General features: G+C 42.3%; 1 protein-coding gene across 1 annotated transcript in view; it reads right to left on the reverse strand.

Annotated features, from left to right (window-relative positions):
• DNAH12 (dynein axonemal heavy chain 12) overlaps positions 1-17,746 on the reverse strand; it is a 93,602-nt gene extending 75,856 nt beyond the window's left edge. Inside the window, exons 1-11 of the mRNA XM_028719107.2 lie at positions 17,533-17,746; positions 14,804-14,979; positions 11,847-11,937; positions 9,370-9,396; positions 8,726-8,915; positions 6,458-6,533; positions 4,696-4,854; positions 3,666-3,861; positions 2,417-2,605; positions 420-576; positions 240-331 (exon numbers count right to left, since the gene is read on the reverse strand). Coding sequence (XP_028574940.2) covers positions 240-331; positions 420-576; positions 2,417-2,605; positions 3,666-3,861; positions 4,696-4,854; positions 6,458-6,533; positions 8,726-8,915; positions 9,370-9,396; positions 11,847-11,937; positions 14,804-14,979 — 1,353 coding nt within the window. The 5' untranslated portion in view covers positions 17,533-17,746. The remainder of the gene's footprint in view (positions 1-239; positions 332-419; positions 577-2,416; positions 2,606-3,665; positions 3,862-4,695; positions 4,855-6,457; positions 6,534-8,725; positions 8,916-9,369; positions 9,397-11,846; positions 11,938-14,803; positions 14,980-17,532) is intronic.
• Positions 17,747-19,831: the final 2,085 nt, after the last annotated feature.

Genomic DNA, 19,831 nt, shown 5'->3' on the forward strand with positions numbered 1-19,831 from the left:
GGGCTGGAAAACATGGGGGGGTTGCTCTAACATATCAAAATATCTAAACAGTTGTAAAGCATGGGAAAGAGTGTGGGGGAGAAGAGAAATGTTACTTATGTGCTTCACAACTGAAGTCACACACATGTGGCTGTCTAAAAGGGGGTGCAGTGGGCATAAGACTGCTAAATCCAGAGACAAAACATACTTACCTACAACTTTGCAAGCTGGATTTACCTGTAATTATATAGGAAAATTACCTCTGCATATTCATCAAAACTATGCTCCTCAGTTACAAATTCTCTTATTCGATCATCTGCAGTCCCATCTACTAGCCAGCCATATTTGTCTACTGCAAAGCAATAAAAGTTTGTTAACTATTATTTTGCAAGGTTATTTTGAGACCACTATATTTCAAAGCTCCACTTAAAATGACTTACAATAATAATCCAACTGTGCTTTTGGCCCTTTCAAGTTTTCATTAATTGCTTCCCTCAGTACAGAGTTTGCCCATGATATAACATGCTCAGGAAGTTCCGTATCAATAGTTGCAACTGTGGTCCCACCGGCTAGCCAGGAATGTACTGCCTGGACATTCTGTTCAAAACACGCAAGAGTTCTTTAAGGCCTTTAAATTGCGATTTCATAATGATTACAAGCAATAATAAATAAACTTGTCAATGATTCCTTAAAACATATCCAAAAGAATAACTTAACTTTTAGAAAAGTTTTATATCACCTTACAGTGATCAACATTAATTTAATATGCACTTAGAATTACTTGTGAGTAAACATGCGGCACATTGCTTTTTTAAATGAAATTGTTCTCTAAGCCTCTTTGCAATTTGTTTCGGATCTGACTGTTCAGCTATTTTGCTTCAACAACAGATTCTGCCATCACACTTTGGATACTTTCAAATGGAAGCTTTATAGTACAAATGGGCTGTTCAGGTTCTGTTATGTGTGCTTGATTAACACATTACATTCCACACGTTCTGTTTGGATATTTGCTGCTAATCAGACATTTCGTGCCCAATGAGTGCAGCTTCACAGAATGTGTCTGGGCTCTGTTATTTTGTCCGTACCCTCAACTGCTCCTACCACACCCTCCACTACCCTCTTCCATTCTGACATTTGTGCAGGTATTTCTGCATCTGTGTATAGGCACATTTCCCCCTTTAAAAAATGCACAACAGCACAAGAATAGATATCTCTCATTAGGCAAAATGGAAGGCTGTATTCTGGGAGAAAGGGAGAATATCAATTTCCATTTGTTTGTTTTTTAAATTTTAATACTGAGGTCTTGAACCAGAGTGATAGGTATATCAGTCTGTAGTTTGGAGTGAGATGGATGACAACGCCCCAAAGAATTAGGAACACCCCACAGGAATAATCCTTACCACTACCAACACAATCACACATTCTCCCACCCCCCGAATAAACCACAGCCATAATGAAATACTAATAATGAGGTCATGTACATCAGTGTTCCCCAACCTTGGGCCTCCAGCTGTTTTTGGACTACAATTCCCATCATCCTTGACCACTGGTCTTGCTAGCGAGGGATGATGGGAGTTGTAGTCCAAAAACAGCTGGAGGCCCAAGGTTGGGGAACGATGTGCATGACCTCCATTTTTTTTAAGCACAATGTGTTTACAGTTTTCTCCAGAGTGAATAGTTTCTTCAAATCAGGTTGCTGAAATATGGGTGTGCTTTCAGCACATGTGGTCTGCCAGAAACAAAATGTCTTGGTCATGCTGAGATAAGCAGCAAACAGAAGTTGGGAGTGCTGACACAGGACACCCACCAGAATGTCACCAACACCAAAAATGTGTTAATGAGGCTCCACACCCCACAGTGACTGTGGATGTACAGTGGTACCTCGGTTTTCAAACGCCTCCGTCGACAAACATTTCGGTTTTCGAACGCTGTAAACCCAGAAATACTCCAACATGCCTCAGAGGTCAAACATGCCAAGTGGCTTCTACTAATCTCAAGAGCTCTCTTGCAACCAATTTGTTTTTGTGACAGACAGTGCTTTGGTTTTTGAACATTTCAGAACTCAAACGGTCTTCCAGAACACATTACGTTAGAAAACCGAGGTACCACTGTATAATAATTTTTATTAATTTGATTCTTTGCAGAAGAGCTCAGTCTGCTAAAATGAATAAAAAGTATGGGCTGGCATTTGATGACAATGATGTTGTGGGGACAATGCAAAAAAAAATATATGTCCAAGCACGAGCAGCAGGGATTTCACAACCAACTCCCTTCTGGGAAAACCCTTGCTTTTTGCTACAGATGACTAATGAATACATTCAACAGTGGAGGTGGCATGTAACATTTATGATTACCTGTGTTCAATTGAAATCTATAGAGGTATGTTATTTAAATTCTTAAAGAATTTATGAAATAAAGTAACAACATATTAAACAACCTGCAGAGTCTGTGAAATCAAAAGAACTATAAACAAAATAGCATCTTCCAGATCTTGAAACGATGGATAGAAGTCCATTTTCTCATCATCAAAAGTTAGCTCCATCTTAAACAAAGGCAGACGTCTTTGGTCTTCAAGATCAAATAGTTTCACATAAGCCTCAACCGTTCTTTTCAATAATTCCTTTAGCTAAAAAATACATAAATCACAGGTAGATTTCATTGCACGTGGCCAGTAAATAACCACATAAAGCTAACCCCCACTCCCAATCATAGCAAGTTCATGCAAACAAGTATTTTAGAGACATCTAAATAATTATTCTAATACACCAGGCCTAAAATCTAGTTCAGCATTAATAATTCCAAATTATATTAAAATGCAAATTCTGAAATTTCAAGTAAAGGATGAAAATTTAGAGCAACAAACCACAGGAACCATCTGTACCACTCCTGCGGGTGCTAACAGGAGGGGATTCTCTGCTGCCACTCCTCTGGCAGGTGTGCAGCCTAAATATTGTGTCTGCTTTGGGGCCCTCACTGGTAGAGAATTGCATTTATTAATTTAAACCATTTATAACCTGCCAATCTGCTGAAACACTCAGAGCTCAGATTAACTAAAATGCTAATTTGTTTCATGCTGAATATTCAGAATGACACCTAACATTGTATGGCGAAATATTATTTTCTCCTGCTTTAAAAAAAATAACATTAATCTCCAGCTGCTGGGGGACAATAAATGTTATCTCATATATATATATATATATATACACATACACATACATACACATACATATACATACACCCACACCCTGACGCACTGAACTCTTGCAGGTACAGAATTTCTTTTTTCTTCTTTTTTTTTTTGCCAATTAATTTTTCTAAGTTTTCAAAAGTTTTAACAAATTTACATCCAATACAAATTCATTGTTGACTTCCCCAAAAACGCTCAACAACTTTTGTGTCTGGACTTATAGTTCTTGAAATATAGCAACCCTACTGTTCCCTTCTCCCACCTTCTTGCTGCAAAAGTAGTACATACTATAGAAGTAGAGTAAAGCAGGTACAGAATTTCTGATTCACACACAAAGCTCTACTTCTTCCACAAGAGGGTTTGTATGCATTTCAACGAAGGCAGAGGGTTCTTTGTCTGTTAAAATTATCTGGGAACTCAGGACTTGTGAAGATGCACAGTGGGACAACAGCTCTGGATAGGACACACATTTGTTACTGACATGAAAAATTAGTGTTACCTGATTAGACATAAGTGTAGACACACAATTATAGAAACTATCAACTTTGTCGGGCTTTACACCCTCCAGGGCTTCTTTTCTAGTGAAGAGATTGATAACCCTCGGGTACCATGTGTTTAATAACTTTTCTTCAGTTTTTAAGCAGTTTATAGACACATCATTCTGAAGAGATTCATACTCAATTGGGCCCCTCGACCTAAATATTAAGAAGAGAAGACTGGTCTGGAAAGGGAAGCTGCATTGAAACACATCTAATTATGTTGCTTATCAGAAAAAAATGTGATCAGGATACACAATGAAAATGTCATGTTAAAGAATTAAACACAGCCCATATCTTATATAAGACTCTTGAGCACATTGGTTGCAAAAAAAAAAAACCAAAAAAAAAAAAAAAACCTCCAAACCAAAGATAACACAAATAGGACCTTCAACAAAACATTGCAGTATGACATGCTCCTATTCAGGGTTCCAGTCAGCAGGTGATACCCACTTCCAGGACACTCCATTCCATTCCCCATTTCCTTTCAGTTTTCTGTCAGTCTCTCAACAGTCAGCATTTTGTGCCTGCTGAGCGTGGTCAGTACTCATAGGGCTGTTTTTGGTTTCCTTCCCATTTAGGTTTTTCCCCCTAAATATTTTTGTACTTCTGAAAACCTTGGAGTTTCCCCCAAGACTGCCAATACCTCACTCTTTTGCATGAGGGGTGCCCCTTTGACTATATAAGGACCCAGAGAGAGAATGAGTTTGCCATTAATATATAGGAAAATAATAGTTATAGGATAGGGTAAGTGCAGCAACATTTCATTTTGGCTGCCTTACATGACTAGCATGTAAAGATATTAGACTACAACCTTAAACTCATTTACTAGGGAGTAAATCTAATGGAATTCAATAGGAATTGTGGTCTTAGTATGACACATTAAATATAGTTTTTACATAAAATAAACTGAAGTTTAATGCTATGTGAACCTAATTAGAATTACACGTACACACCATATTTAGAATATTAATGCAACAACATCAACTTTACCTGAAATTTGACACATCTACTACAAGTAACTTTGAAAAGGTTTTATAACCAATATCCAGTAAAATTCTTAGAGTTGGGTGCAGAATATGTAGATTTGCAAATATCTGTTTTCTTGCTTGTAGAAAGCTTTTATGCCAGGGTCTGGAAAAGTCTAATCCTCTGAGAGAGGAGGAAATGAATAAAATTAAGATATTAAACAGAAGCCCATGCAACAAAGCTTAATCAGAAATAGAAGCGGATCATACATAATTTTTGCCTTTAAAATCACCAATGTATGAAGATGGCTTGGTACCTGAACTCACTTTTCAGGCAAGGGGTTCATCATATACCTCACCCAAGGAGCCAGAATCTAAGTTGCACCATTTCACCAACTGCTTAAGATCCTTCAATATTCAGAAAGTTTCTAGCTAAGAAGACAGAGTGCACACTTCTAACATGAGAAGAGAAGGAGAGGCTGCTTGATTAGGCTAATGGCCCTTCTGGCCCAGCAACAGAGGTCAACCAGATGCTTATGAGATGCCCACAAGCAAGATCTGTGGTCAACTGTGCTGCGGAGAGCAGCCACAGCCGGCTTTTTGTGCATTGCTGCCTGCGTGGGCATGGCACACAGCCAATGGCTGGCCAGGCGACAAGGCACTGCCCCTCCAGCAGGGCCTCTGATTGGCCCATTTAGTTTTGACTTTCTGGCAGGGAATCCAGCTCAGTACTTCTGCTGGCTGGGGAATTCCCTTAATGGCTGGCAAGCACATGGGCTTCTGCCGCTGGCGGTGGTGGATGGGGGCGAAGGTCCGCAACCACCACCCATCACAATGGAGTACTCAACTCCAAGCCACAGCATTGCTCATTTAAATATCTGCCAGGTCATAGCAGAGGCAACCTTTCCTTAGCTTTTCCTGCATAGGACCCATTTAAAGGAGTGAGAGTATTGCAACATCATGTTCTTGCACATGTTGCATTCATTTCAGCAGACACAAGAAAAAGTATGCTCTCTTTGGTGATGTTAAAGGCCTAAGGTATACTTTAGTTCTTGCACATGGCATCCACAAATTTAATCACAAAATATATTATTAAAGCTGCAGCCAGTGTATCCCCTCCTATCTTTGTGGCCCAGGGTCACACCCTCACAACCTGCCCACACCTCCTGCTGTAACTAATTTCATATTCACAGTCTTAATCCATTTTAAAAGTATACAAGGACATGGAAACTCAATTTTCAAGAGATTATATTTTCAACCCCTAGCCTCATATTCCAGTGATCTTTTTGCTGCTCCAACTGCATATGCACACTCAAATGGAATAATGATGTGGAACGTCTATGAAATTATGTTTGAAAAATCTGCCCTTTGTTTTCAAATGACCATAATTTGTCATTATGTCTGAAGTGGGACAAACTGTAGTTAATTTTAAATATGGCTGAAACCATGGTTTACAATCATAGATCGTTCAGATCAATCATAGTTAACACTAATTGCAATTCCCAGTTTGGACATAATTGCAAACTTGGTTAGCAAAAAACAGGGGGGGGGGGGTGCTTCCAATCTCTTCCTTATATTTGCACTAAAGCAGGGGAAGCAAGAGTAGGCCCATGTCTCCAACACAAAACTATGACTTAGTATTATGTCTAAACCAGCTCATAGTGAATTACCATCTCAATATTAGCCACCAGCAAACTACAGATGTGAGTAGGGTGCCTTGTACTGGGTATACATTCAAATGGTGGGTTGATTAGACCCTAAAGCATTCATTAATTTAATTTACTCACATAGGTTCAACCGGCAAAGGTTCCTCTTTCTCATATTCAAGCAATTTTACGTTTGGTTTGACAAGAACACTTCGCACTGTAACATATGTATAAATTGTAACACTTATACAACTGAAGGGAGCAACAATATTATAAATTAGGAAACATTACTTTAAAGAATGCTACCTCATTTTTTTTTTATTTCCTACTAACCAAATCAACAGGACTGTTACATTTTTTAATGTGTTCCCTCCGGTACTACGGGAAAACAGCTTATACATTTTATATTAGCACATTTGTTAAGTAAACAGAGATTTGGGTTTTTTTAAAAAAACAATGTATTGACATGTGCCAAGTATGGGTGCAGATGTTGGTTTCTGTGTGTTGCCACTGTGCAGTGCTCTTGGAATCACAAGACTCCGTTTTGCATTCCAGAGACATTCCAGACTGTTGGAAGTCTCACGGAAGACAGGAGACGGATGTGATGTTGCTGGTTTCCTGTTCCTTTGTTGTTCAGTTGCTCTCTGCTCTCACAGAGAGAGGATGTTTCTTTTCTGTCTGCGTAGCGAGAAATAAAACTCTTTAGCCATGTAGCTCATACTATCTTGTCCTTCCCTGTGCTGGATACTCTGCGTAATGGGGGAATGTGCTTGGAGCCTTATCAAAGGCTCAGGTTGTTAATCATCATCAGAGGAATAGACCGGAGGAGTCACTCGGTCGAACACTGGTCTGACAGCAGTGTGGAGACTATAAAATCCCAAGCTCAAGTCTTGCCTTAACTATGAACTCACTTGTATCCTGTTCCCAACAGGGGTCATCCAAATACCCCTGGAAAACCCACAAGCAGGTAAACCACCATCTCTTAGCCTCAGCCCCCACCTACAATAAAGGGATGATAATAATGGCAGTGGTGTAGTACAGGTAACTCGCACCTTAGAATCACTAAATCATAGAATCGTACAGTTGGAAGGGACCATGAGGGTCATCTAGTCCAACCCCCTCCAATACAGGAATCTTTTGCCCAATGTGGGGCGCAAACCCATGATCCTGAGATGAAGAGTCTCATGCTCTACCAGCTGAGCTATCTTACGTGATCACAGCTCTGTGCAGGTACGAGGGGTGGGGAATAAATAAATGAAGAGTGGAAGAAACCCACCCTCCATTTATTTATTCCCAAGCCCACTCATGCAGAGCTGCGATCAAAAGCTTACCCGGCTTTAGGAAGGGGTAAGTGAGTGCTGGGGGATGCTGTCAGAGCACTAATTCTTCCTTGCTAAAGCTGGGTAAGGCAGGCACCAGGCTTTGGGCAGGAAGCGTGAGGGCTCTGGCAGTGTCCTAGAGTTCTCATGGCTTCTCCCCAAAGCCTGGCACCCTGCTTACCAGGGTTGGTGAATTGAGTGGGGACATGGCTCTAGAACACTGCCAGAACCCTCATACCTCCTTCTCAAAGCCAGGTAAGCAGCCCGGGGGGGTGCTTCCTGACTTTACAAATTTTTGCGTTTACATGTGGATCCCCAGAACCAAACACTTGCTTAAGATGCAAGTTATTTCGAATGCTGGACTATGAACTTCCCTGGGTGGCCATGGACTCACTACCTCTCAGACTAAAATACTTCTCAGGATCATTGTAAGATGGGAATGAGAACTATGTGCACTGCCTTGGGGTCATTGAAGGAAAGGCAGGATATAAAAGTATAGTTGTTAACAGTTGTTGACAGCACTCAGTGGTACCTCCGGTTGAGGACAGGATCCGTTCCAGGGCTCCGGTCGGATCCTGAGGTTTCTGCAATCAGAGGGACCGCTTCTGCGCATGTGCGCGGTGCGGTAGAGTGCTTCTGAGCATGTACACGCGGTGAAACACTTCCAGATTTGCCGCTTTCAAAATCCAAAGTTTATGTTACCCGACGGTAACATTAGCAGAGGTGCTACTGTACTGAGGTGATGTATGTGATGTGCTATGCAAATACCAACAATTACGAAGAACAAAAATAAAAGCATGCTTTGAAGAAAATTAGAATGCAGAAAACGCCATAAAGACAAAAAATAATGTAGTTTTTGGTACCTCTTTTGTCAAGATTTTATGTAGCTGAAAGCTATTATTGTTTGATTTACATTACTGCTCCTCTAAAATAAAATACCAGCTATAAAATATGCTTTATGTTCTACAAAAGCATTTGTAGGTATATATGGGGAAAATAACTTGCTAAGGGATGTTTTGCAGTATCAACATAAACATAAGGTGGAATATAACTTGTATAGACATGAGACAATATTGCTAGTGGAACTCACCCATGTATCTCTTCATGCTCATTTCATAATCATTTGTTATCTCAGCTAAGAGCTCCTCCACCAATTTCATTCTGCCCTTGCCTTCCATTAGATTATTAGGTACCAAAGTGAGCATGGAATCTAACCACTCTTGCTGAATAGGCACTACTGGATTACTTTCAACACAATTCTTCAAAAAGAGATAGTTGTTCTGAAATGACATGACAATGAAATGACAATGACAATGAAATGATCATGAACACAATCTGGTTGACACGACCAGATCAGTTATTAAGGAAATAGGCAACTTTCTTTCAGTTAAATGCAAAAAATGTATTAGTAAAAAAGTAAAAAAGTAAACGTTGCTTGACTATATAATCTAACACCTAGAATACAAAACAGCATAAATTATATTGGTTTAGCTCAGCACACAGTGCATGAGTAAAGAATACTAGGGAGGGGAAAAGCAGCTCACTTGTTCACATGGTCCCAGTAAACCATAGTTTGGCTTACTGTGACCTGCAAACCAGGCCTACGTTACTTCTCCATATAGTGATCAGCAACTAGATATTGGACATATTTACATAATTTCTAATTCCTTATGTACACACTCTTTAGAAAGAATCTATCAGAATCTTGCAACAAGTTAAAAAAACAACACTTACTCTTATTTGTTTCTGCTCACTGTTCATCTGGGGGGGAAATACAACAAAAATATGTTATATAAATCAAGAAATAATCACAAAATAGAACAAGAAATCATTTGTTTGCAGTGGCACCCAGTGAGGGTAGGCATGTTTTTACTGATAACTGCTGGGGGAGGTCATTTCATTCAGCACCAGGCTACTGAGCACTTCCTGGCTGGTTGGTAGATGCAATACACGTAAGGGCTGCTGATGTCAATAGGGGCTGAGAATCATCAGCAACTGTAAGCTTCTCTGGTGCTGACTGAAACACCATTTGCCTCCAATACAACCTATTGATGGCTATGCATGAGTTTTTAAAAGCTAAATGTTATTCTTGAAACACATATGCCCGTGAACACTTTTGATAATTAAAATATTCATAATGACCAAAGTATATGCATGGGTTTTTCTAGGATTTTGCTTTATATAAACTTTTGTACCAGTTCAAGACACAACTTCCTACTAAGACAGGAAACAATAAAGAACGCTGATCTCTCACTCAAGACAGGAAAGTGAGCCAACTACTTTCCTATTAAACACTTCCTTGCCTCTAAGCTCCCTGTTTCACACTATCTTAAGTTTACAATAGCGTAGCTCATTCAACTAGTACAGTTCTGCAAAGAGATGGGGCAGAATTCAACATGCATGCATGAAATGAGGTCTGATCATGCAACGAGACTTCACCCCTTTTCCTCCCCATGCCTCCCTTGAAATCTGTTTGGTGGGTTGCCCAAAGCATCCAAAGCAGATTTAGGGGGTTCAGAGGGCATACAGGGAGCAGAGTGTGGGGGGGCCCTGTTGTGTGAGTGGACCTCATTCCATGAACACAACTTAACTGAATCGTATCCAGGGATCCAAATAAATTTACTAGGGTGAGAAAAATGGAAAGGGCAAGGGAAGCAGATTTGCAGAGATCTATCCTAAAAGAGGGGGCCAGTTAGGGTCCTGAAATTACTACAAATCTAACCTGTAGTAACTTTGTTACACGTTATTATGAGAAAGCAAAAGGAAGCATTTAGGATCAAAACCATCTCTATCAATCAAATGCAATTCCATAAACTGGACACTAGTCCACTTGCACAACGGACACAAACACAATACTCAGAGGCCAGGAATACCTACCAAAAAGCGCAGTACACACAGAGACAACTAGTACTGAGTACAGATGCACAATCCTTTTATCAAAACACAACATTAGCAGTGAGGGCATTAGCAAATGACACTGTTTTTGCAAGTATGAATCCATGATATTTTTGCTTGAGTCTCTAGATCCCTCTTTGGCTTAAGTAGAATCTTCTGCTTTTCTGGAGGTGACAGGAATTTTGAACTTAACCATGGACGTAGCTAGGATTTTTGTTGTTGGGGGGGGGGGCGGCAGCCAGGATTTGGGGGGGGGCAGGACACCCACCTGTCATCATCCTCTGTCTGGCTCCGTCTAGCAGATTCGGAATGAAATGTCTCAACAACAATTATTTCAAATTACTTCCTTTTGATCGCAAGTGCTCAGAAAAATCTGTCAAAATCTTTCTACAGTTTCTACTTTTAGTTAAATATTTTTATTTATTTACTTGATTTAAGGGGGGCATCTGCCCCCAGCTATGCCCATGAACATAATCTAATTACTCTGAACAGTGGCTGAGGCAATGTGTGCTTTGCGTGTAACTCTGTCCTCCTCCCAAAGATGCAACATGAGCGCAGGTCTTAGATATACCAAAAATCTTTGTGGATTATGTGTTTGATGAAACCTTATTACAGAATTCAGGTTCCATGCAGGTGCATGGGAACAACCAGGTAACATGCATTAGCATGCTACTAAAAAGGTAAAGGTACCCCTGCCCGTACGGGCCAGTCATGTCCGACTCTAGGGTTGTACGCCCATCTCACTTAAGAGGCCGGGGGCCAGCGCTGTCCGGAGACACTTCCGGGTCACGTGGCCAGCGTGACGAAGCTGCTCTGGCGAGCCAGCACCAGCGCAGCACACAGAAACGCCGTTTACCTTCCCGCTATAAAGCGGTACCTATTTATCTACTTGCACTTAAGGGTGCTTTCGAACTGCTAGGTGGGCAGGAGCTGGGACCGAACGACGGGAGCTCACCCCGCCGCGGGGATTCGAACCGCTGACCATGCGATCGGCAAGCCCTAGGCACTGAGGTTTTACCCACAGCGCCACCTGTGTCCACAGCATGCTACTAACTCACAGTAAATCATGATAAACCAGAAAATCTGGCTGGTTATTATGAGGGAAAACAGCTTTTAGAACCAACTCCTTGGCAAGGTTCTTAATGCAGGCCTGCAATACGGATTTTCCAAGACAAAGGAAGGGGTGAGGCTGGGTTGAGTTCAAGAGGACAGTAAGTCATTAATGCACTGTGCCTGCCCACCACACATATTGTTTTGCAATAATCTAACAACAACAACAGAATCCAAATAAATTATTCAATAAATGAGAAACGTACAGTTAAAGGCAATTGTGGAATAGGAGACGGGGCTTCTCTTCTAAGAAATTCATCTGTGGCGTCTTCATTCTCTCTTTGGGCCTCTTTAACTCTGAAGTAAAATTTTCAGTTAAATCTGAAAACTGTAAACAATGATTCGAACAGAAATACAAGATACAGCAAAAGAAATGGTCCTTTAGTCTTTTGTCTGTCCCCTTCCACAATTATTCCATCAGCATATAGGCACTCAGCAATAATCAAACGAAATTATGTAAAGGTGGGCCAGGTTAGATAGTAATTCATTATGTTGTCCATATTTTCTCAGTGTATCTTTGTAGAACTTACTTTCAGGTAAGATCCTAATCCAATAAAGTTAATGATTCATACAACAATCAGACAGCAAAAGGCAATAGCCCAGTATTCTAAATTCCCTGGAGTACCTCTGGTGTCTGTTTACTACCCTAAATTAAAACGTTTGAAACATACATTTGACTGTAACAAAATGTATGTGTATTGATGTACATCATTTTGGTAGTGAGCCTGCTATGGAAGTATACTCACCGGACTTGTAACACACATGTATCCATCTTCCCCAGGACCAGGAAAATCTTTATTTACTGGAGTAGAATCTGAATTTACACAATGGTGATTGGCTAAATCTTGTGTCCCATAGTGTAGTAGGCCACTACTTTAAACAGCTTGATTACTATATTTTTATTAATGTTATTTTAAAAAGATATAACCTATTATATCTGCAGTGGGCTGTGGCCAATTAAACAACCTATGGCCTTTTAAACTGGGTGGGGGGTATTGTTAGTATATTATGTATTTTTGAGGTTTTTATACTGTAAACTGCCCTGTGATCCTTGGATGAAGGGTGGTATACTTACTTACTTACTTACTTACTTACTTACTTACTAACTAAATAACAAACAAACAAATCACCAGAATAAGAAATATCAAACTACAAAGTAGTAAAATGATACTTATTTTCCCTGAGGTTTGGGGGAGGTGTGTATTCCTGAAGGACACTCCATAAATCTGACACCACTACTAAAAATGCCATGCTTCTATTGTATAGCAACTGCACTTCAGTTACTGGTAGCACATGAAGAAGGCACTCAGATGTTGAACCAAATGCATGGGGAACGCATGCATGGGGATGGTGCTACAAATATGCTCAACTGGCTTGAAGGCAATACCAAGCTGTAACACTCCAGCTTGACAAGTTCTTAGTATTGGGTTCTAACAGTTCTGTTTCTAATTTTGACCTCTCCATCTGGAAGCCTATTTTCCTGTCCTGTTTAAATATCTCATTTATCTGAAGGTAATGCAACCAGTCTCGTACCTTGGACTTTAATTTCTCATAACTCTGTAATTTAACTTTTTCACCATCTCAATCTACTCTGCCTCCTGAGCAAAAAAACAAAACAAAACTCCAAGAGCTGCTGGTGAATTTTCAATCTTGGAAGAGACAGCTACCAAGCAACTCCCCAGTTACTGATTTCAAAATATCAGATTAAGAAGCTTTACTGAGGTTAAGGATGGAGAAATAAGGAACAAGGGGGAAGTTAACAAAGAATAAAACTAAACAAAGAGTCTATTCTCTAAATAACCTACACTAGAAAGTTTTAAATTAGAATCTTTAAATTGTAAAGAACAAAGATCACTCTTGATGTTCAACAGACAACAAATTTTCACAAGTCCTAATCTTATATGGAATCAGGGGGAGGGTTTTTTTCAGGGCAAGGCGGATCATCTAATCCATGGGTAGGCAAACTAAGGCCCAGGGGCCGGATCTGGCCCAATTGCCTTCTAAATCTGGCCTGCGGATAGTCTGGGAATCAGCGTGTTTTTACATGAGTAGAATGTGTCCTTTTATTTAAAATGCATCTCTAGGTTATTTGTGGGGCATAGGTACTCGTTCATTCACACACACCCCAAAAAAATATAGTCCGACCCCCAAGGTCTGAGGGACAGTGGACCAGCCCCCTGCTGAAAAAGTTTGCTGACCCCATCAGATATGGCAATAATGGCTTGGCACAGCATGCAGAGTGAATTACAGTAGTCCAATCTGAAGGTGATCTAGGCACAAATGATTTGAAGATATCATACTAGCAGTATGAAGTGTGGGTTGATAACTGTTGTACTGGTAACAATGTGAAGCTGCTCCAAGCAGCATAACTGGCTGGTTGGTAATGCTGCCAACTGATCAGGAAATAAAAATTGTCCTGGTCTGTTCTTTTGCTTTTATCATTAAATAAAGTTGCTTGCTTTATTTATATGTTATTGTGTTTGATAGTATAGTTACCACAATGTCTTTTTTAAATGTGTTTGTGATTATTGTGAACTGCTTTGAGCACAACATTTGTTGTTGGAAAAGCGGGATAGAAATATTAAATTGAGTCATGATGTACAAAAATCAGCAAGTAAAGCTTTTCACAATGTGGATATACACATTTTCAACTGCCAATGTCTGCATGGCTAGCAGCAGTTAGAAGCAGAGCACCAGTGGCTGGTTGAAATGTTAGCATCCTCCTAGCAGCAGAGAAGTTCAAGGCACGGATGGGAGCCATCCTCATCGCATAGAACTTGCCACTTGATAAAAGATACAGTGAGTGATGTGAGAACTCTTGTCCTTTCATAATAGCTCTGTTCAGGTACTATACCCATGTGTACTATACCAACACACAAGAGGGGAACAGGGTCACAAGCAGTAGCACCCCCCTGCACTAAGTAACTCCTCCCCTCGATGTCCATGTATACAGCACAAACATTTGCATGAAAGGGGCCTTCACACTTACAACTCTATGCGCTAAGGCCATCTCTCTGCAGATGCTCACGCTGTATAATCTGATGCTGGGGGAGGGACTGCTTGTCACTGGAGGTGAGTGTGGGGATACTCAGTATGGCCCTGCTTATGTCTTAGACTGACAATACCACATATAATACATAAGAAAAAGAGACAGGAATATTACATGATCTGATTAAGCATCTTCTGCTGTTCCTTGACTCTTCGGTATCGCATTAGTTTTTTTTGTTTTTCTGTCAAACCCTGGGATGTGGAGGGCAAAGCTATAGGTGGCAGCTGAACATTCCACGCATCGTCGTCGTCATCATCAGGGGAGCGTGAAGATTTTCCTGGAGCTGACATCTAAAATAACAAGGAAATAATGTTCATATGATTAAACTGCACTTGCATTTGAGCATCCAATTCTGATGATGGCTCTAAGAGCACCTACAGTTTATGTACCTGTTCCTCTGCACCTCTGGAATGCAACTGTATCCAGAACTGCCAACATCCCCAACTCCTGGACCTTGGAACTACCTACCCACAGGACCCTATCTTTTTTGGATTCCATTTTAATTTATCCAGCACCCACTCCACACCCTGCATCCAAGCACTGGTCCAACAGCTGCACAGACTTACCTGATTCAATGGGTACAGAGATACAGGGCTGAGTATCATCTACATACTGATGACATCTCAGAAATCTCTAATGACCACTCCCAATGGCTTCATAGAAATGTTAAACAGCATTGGAGACAAAATAGAACCCCATGGTACTCCACAGAACAAAAGACCCTAAGGGGTCAAGCAGGTATCACCGAATGTCACTTTGTGTTAGTGACCCTGTAGTAGAGTACAGCACTCTTGTGTCACAGCTCCCTACTCTCAGATACCATGGCTGATGGTATCAAAAGCAGCTGAGAGATCGAGGGGAACCAACAGGAACACTCTCTCCCTGTCTCTTTCCCAATAAAGATCATCTATCACAGCAACCAAGGCTGATTCTTCTCCCAAACCAGGCCTGAACCCAGAATGGAATTGAGTGACATAAACTGTTTCCTGGAGTACCTGGAGATAGCGGCGTAGCTAGCCGCTCGAGTGCCCAGGGTGGAGAATATCCTGTTCCCTGGGGTGGGGCAAGCCGCCCATAGGGTGGGGCAAGCCGGGACAGGATGCACTACACGGAGCTTCCAAGGACTATGTCTTCCCCCTCCCCCTCAGTTGTAGGGTGGCTGAGGGGGAGGCGGCAGGCAAACGCAAGCCCCCTACTGCCATTTCGAGCAGAGCAGAGCCTACAGGCGCCCAAGCCACCACATCACTCCCAGGAGAGTTGCATGGCTCAGGTGCGCTGCAGACCCCACAGTAAGTGCCGCCCCCCACAGTGTGGGGCCCAGTGCCCTCCACCCCCTGCCCCCCCCAGCTACACCTCTGCCTGGAGATGCACTGCCACCACCCGCTTGACCACTTTTCCTAAGAAGGGGATATTTGCAACCAGGAAGTTGTTGCTGCAAACCTCCAGGTCTAATCTGGGTTTTTAAAGCAGTGGTTGCACCACTGCCTCCTTCAGAGTGGCAGGCACCAACTTCTTCTGCAGCAATGCATTCATCACACATCAGACCCATTCAGGCAACCTCTTCTGGCTTGTTCACCCAACTCACATAGGAAAAGGGTCCAGAGAGCACATGATACTCCATACCACTGTGTGTTTTGTCCACATGCTCAGAATCCAAAAGCTGAAACTGAGCCTATAAAACTAGACCAGCCAGCCAATTGTACACCTTCCCTGGACTTGTTATATTTACTCTAGAGTCCATCTCAGCACAGAGGTAAGCAATTTTATCCTCAAAATGCCTTGCATACTTGTGTGCAAGTGATCCAGTCTGCCATTGACTGGGGCTAATGACAAGAGCCCTTCACTTTTCAGAACAGCTCTGCTAGATGGCAGTGTGATTTTCTGTTCAACAGTGCTTACTCCCAGTTAAACATGCATAATAAGGCACTGTGCATTTAGGACTGAAATCTTGTGCCAACTAATGTAATATGAGGGAGCTGAGCTTGATGTGGATAGTACTGTCCTTTCCCAAAGGCTTGTTTACAGTCCCAATTTTATATGTATTTATTTGCAAGTAAATTCATCTGTATTCAATGTGGCTTACTCTGAAGTAAGCATGCACAGGATTGCAGGTTTAGTGGAATTTACTTCCAAGCAAAAACCATGCATAGGATTGGGTAGTATCTTGTAGCTCACTGAAGGCCACAGGGTCAAGCCCTGGTATATTTATGTAGGGTTTGGAAAGGCTCCCATCTGCAGTCCTGGAGACCAAATCACTTTAAGCAACACTAAGCTTGCCAGATAGACCAATGTAAGTCCAGTCACTTTTCAAGTCCTTTGCAGAGGCTGTGGAGACAGAAGAGCAGCTGCTATGGCGGGTGGGGTGGAGAAAGCAAAAGTGCCTCTGTCTAGCCCTGTCCGTGTAACTGTCTTGGTTTTAAAGGGGGAGATCCATCTGCACTGGCATTTTGTTCCAGAACCTCTTCTCAGTCAGTGCCATGGCACGTCTTGAATAGTTAGCACCAGCATCACCTTGTGAGCAGTGTTTTTCTCTTCCGCAGCATGTGTGGGGTTGCTGGAGGTAAAGGAATGTTGTTTTTGAGCAGCTCATCTCGTTTTATGAGAAGGTTCTTGTTTCGTTCTGTTCTAGTTTTTATTATGTATTTTGAATTTTATCTTGTCTTTTTATGCTTTGTATGTGAATTGCCCTGAGATGAACAGATGAAGGGCAGCATGCATATGTAAAACAACACAACACAACACAACACAACACAACTTGCTGGTGGTGCCAAGGCTCCCCGCCCCCTGGCCCATAAAGAACTGCCGGTCTGACTTCCGGCCTTGCTCGCCTACCGGCTGCTTACCTTTCTCAGCGCGGGAGCCCCGCAAGAAGGGCGAAAGTGTGGCGGGCGGCGGGGGGGGGGGTCTGCTGCCCTTTTTGGGGGAGACAGGAACGGGCTTGAGCTGCGGCGACGCCGAGCTCCACACACGCTTCGCGGTTCGTCGCCGGCGGCAGCAGCAGTGCGTTGTCAACAACGCCTAGGTTGCTATGGCGACAGGAGGCCGGCCATTTCCCCCAGGCTCCTTCGCGAGCGGGCGCTGGAATCTGGCTCTGAATAATGGAGCCCGCAGGGCGCAGCAAGGGAAGGCTCCCGACAGAGGGAGCCGGAGGCTGAGCGGAGCCGCCGGAGAAAGGGGCGCTGGAAGACGACGTGGTTTGATGAAGCGAACTGTTGACGCTCCCTTTATAATCACAATCGCAATTATGATAAAAGACAGGCATAGGCAAACTCGGCCCTTTAGATTTTTTGGGACTACAACTCCCACCATCCCTTGCTAACAGGAACATAGGTCAGGGATGATGGGAACTGTAATCTCAAAAAACACCCGGCGGGCCGAGTTTGCCTATGCCCGATAAAAGAGATGGCTGGGCTCAGCCATGCTGCTTTGGTCCCAAAACCAATCCTTCAACCACTCGAGTGCCTGCATTTACTTCATAGTGTATCGGAAATGCACCCTACACCTGCTCAGAGGTAGACTTGGTATAGCTTCACGTGGTGTCAGAGATGCTGGTTCAAATCAGAGGGAAGCCAAGTCTTCATAGGAACATAGCAAGGTGCCTTATACTGTGGGCAGTGGCCACGGAGAGTTTCAGCCTTTCCCAAACCCTACCGGCAGATGCCAGGGTTTGAACCCAGGACTTTATGCGTGCAAGGTGTGTGCTTTGCCACTGAACTACAGTTCCTTTCACGATCACCTTGGATGGCACACACACAAGGTTTTCTGCCCTGGATCATGCTTTTTCATATTTTGTACAAGTACTTTATATACAGGTTACAGAATGCTGTTTGTCATAGGATTTAATAAAAAAAACACTGCTTCTATCATATGGCCCAATGCCACATAACATTTCTGACATGCAGAACTGTGGAGGTTTGCTGCAAACTGTTTGAATGAACTGATAGGCCTGCATCCAAACTTTACAGTAGAATCATACACGTGTCTCCTCAAATGTAGGAGGTAGGTGTGTAAACAGGATTGCAACCTCAATCGCTTCCAAGCTGGATGCACTTTTGATGGTGGTGTCCTTGAAGACAGTCCATAGCTTTAACCACTTCAGAACGGTGTGGCTGGAGGTTTTTTTCTGGGCTTAGCAGGAAATACCATATTGTGCTGTTTGTGAATCAGTTTAATTCATTTCCAGTTTGTTTTCAAGCTAAACCCAAGGCACTGTCTCAAGCTGGTGTTGAATCAGTGCATATCAAGAACTACCTCCCCCAATCTCACATGAAACTGCTCATGACCTTTGCTCAGTTTCAGATACCCTTCTTGTTCCCCTGTCAACAGAGATGTAGTGGGTGGGAATGAAAGAGAAGGCCTTTTCAACAGCATTCTAAAACAGATTAGTGGGGCCCCTTCTGCTTTTGTCTATTATTTCAGTGCTTGTTGGCTTCCAGTAGGGATCTGGTGGGAGACTGTGGTACCTTAAAAGGCTGAGCTATATAGGCCTTTGGTCCAATCCAACAGAGGAGGCCAGAATGGTAGTCATGTTAACCTGAAGCACCGTAAAGACAAACACATTGGTGAGGGCATAATCTTTCATGGACTAGTCTACTTCTAGCCGTATGAATTGCTATCTTGAGTCGTGAATGGTTGTGGGGAGGAAAATCATATGCCGATTCATACTACGGGGGCCACTTCATTCTATTGTTGTTCATACCTGCTAAAATTACATTTGTTTAGGTAAGTCTACCAAGAAAATGGTTGATTTTATCTATATTTTGATCATTTTATTATATCTGCTTGTTCTTAAAGTCCATTGATTTTATCAGTATTTTTAAATTAACATTTTATATAAAACTTTTGGGTTTTTTGATTGAGCAATGTATTATATCTGGTTAAATAAATCAAAATAAATAAACAGTGGGGTGAACAGTTAAGGGTGGTCCGCACTGGGCAGCAGCTTCCAGAGGGTGGCCCAACTGTGGGCCTGCAGGCGCCCCAGCTGTCGCCTCCCACTCAGCCATGGCCACCCTCCAGCAGATCAAGCACTGCTGGAAAAAGCAGCGCAGGGCACAGTGCCAGGAAAACACCCAGGAAGGGCGCTCCACGCCTGTGGGTGGTGCAGACACTCAAGGGTCACACGCAAGCCCTGGGTGCCTT

Source organism: Podarcis muralis, chromosome 2, assembly GCF_964188315.1.
Source record: "Podarcis muralis chromosome 2, rPodMur119.hap1.1, whole genome shotgun sequence".
NCBI classification, from domain to species: domain Eukaryota; kingdom Metazoa; phylum Chordata; class Lepidosauria; order Squamata; family Lacertidae; genus Podarcis; species Podarcis muralis.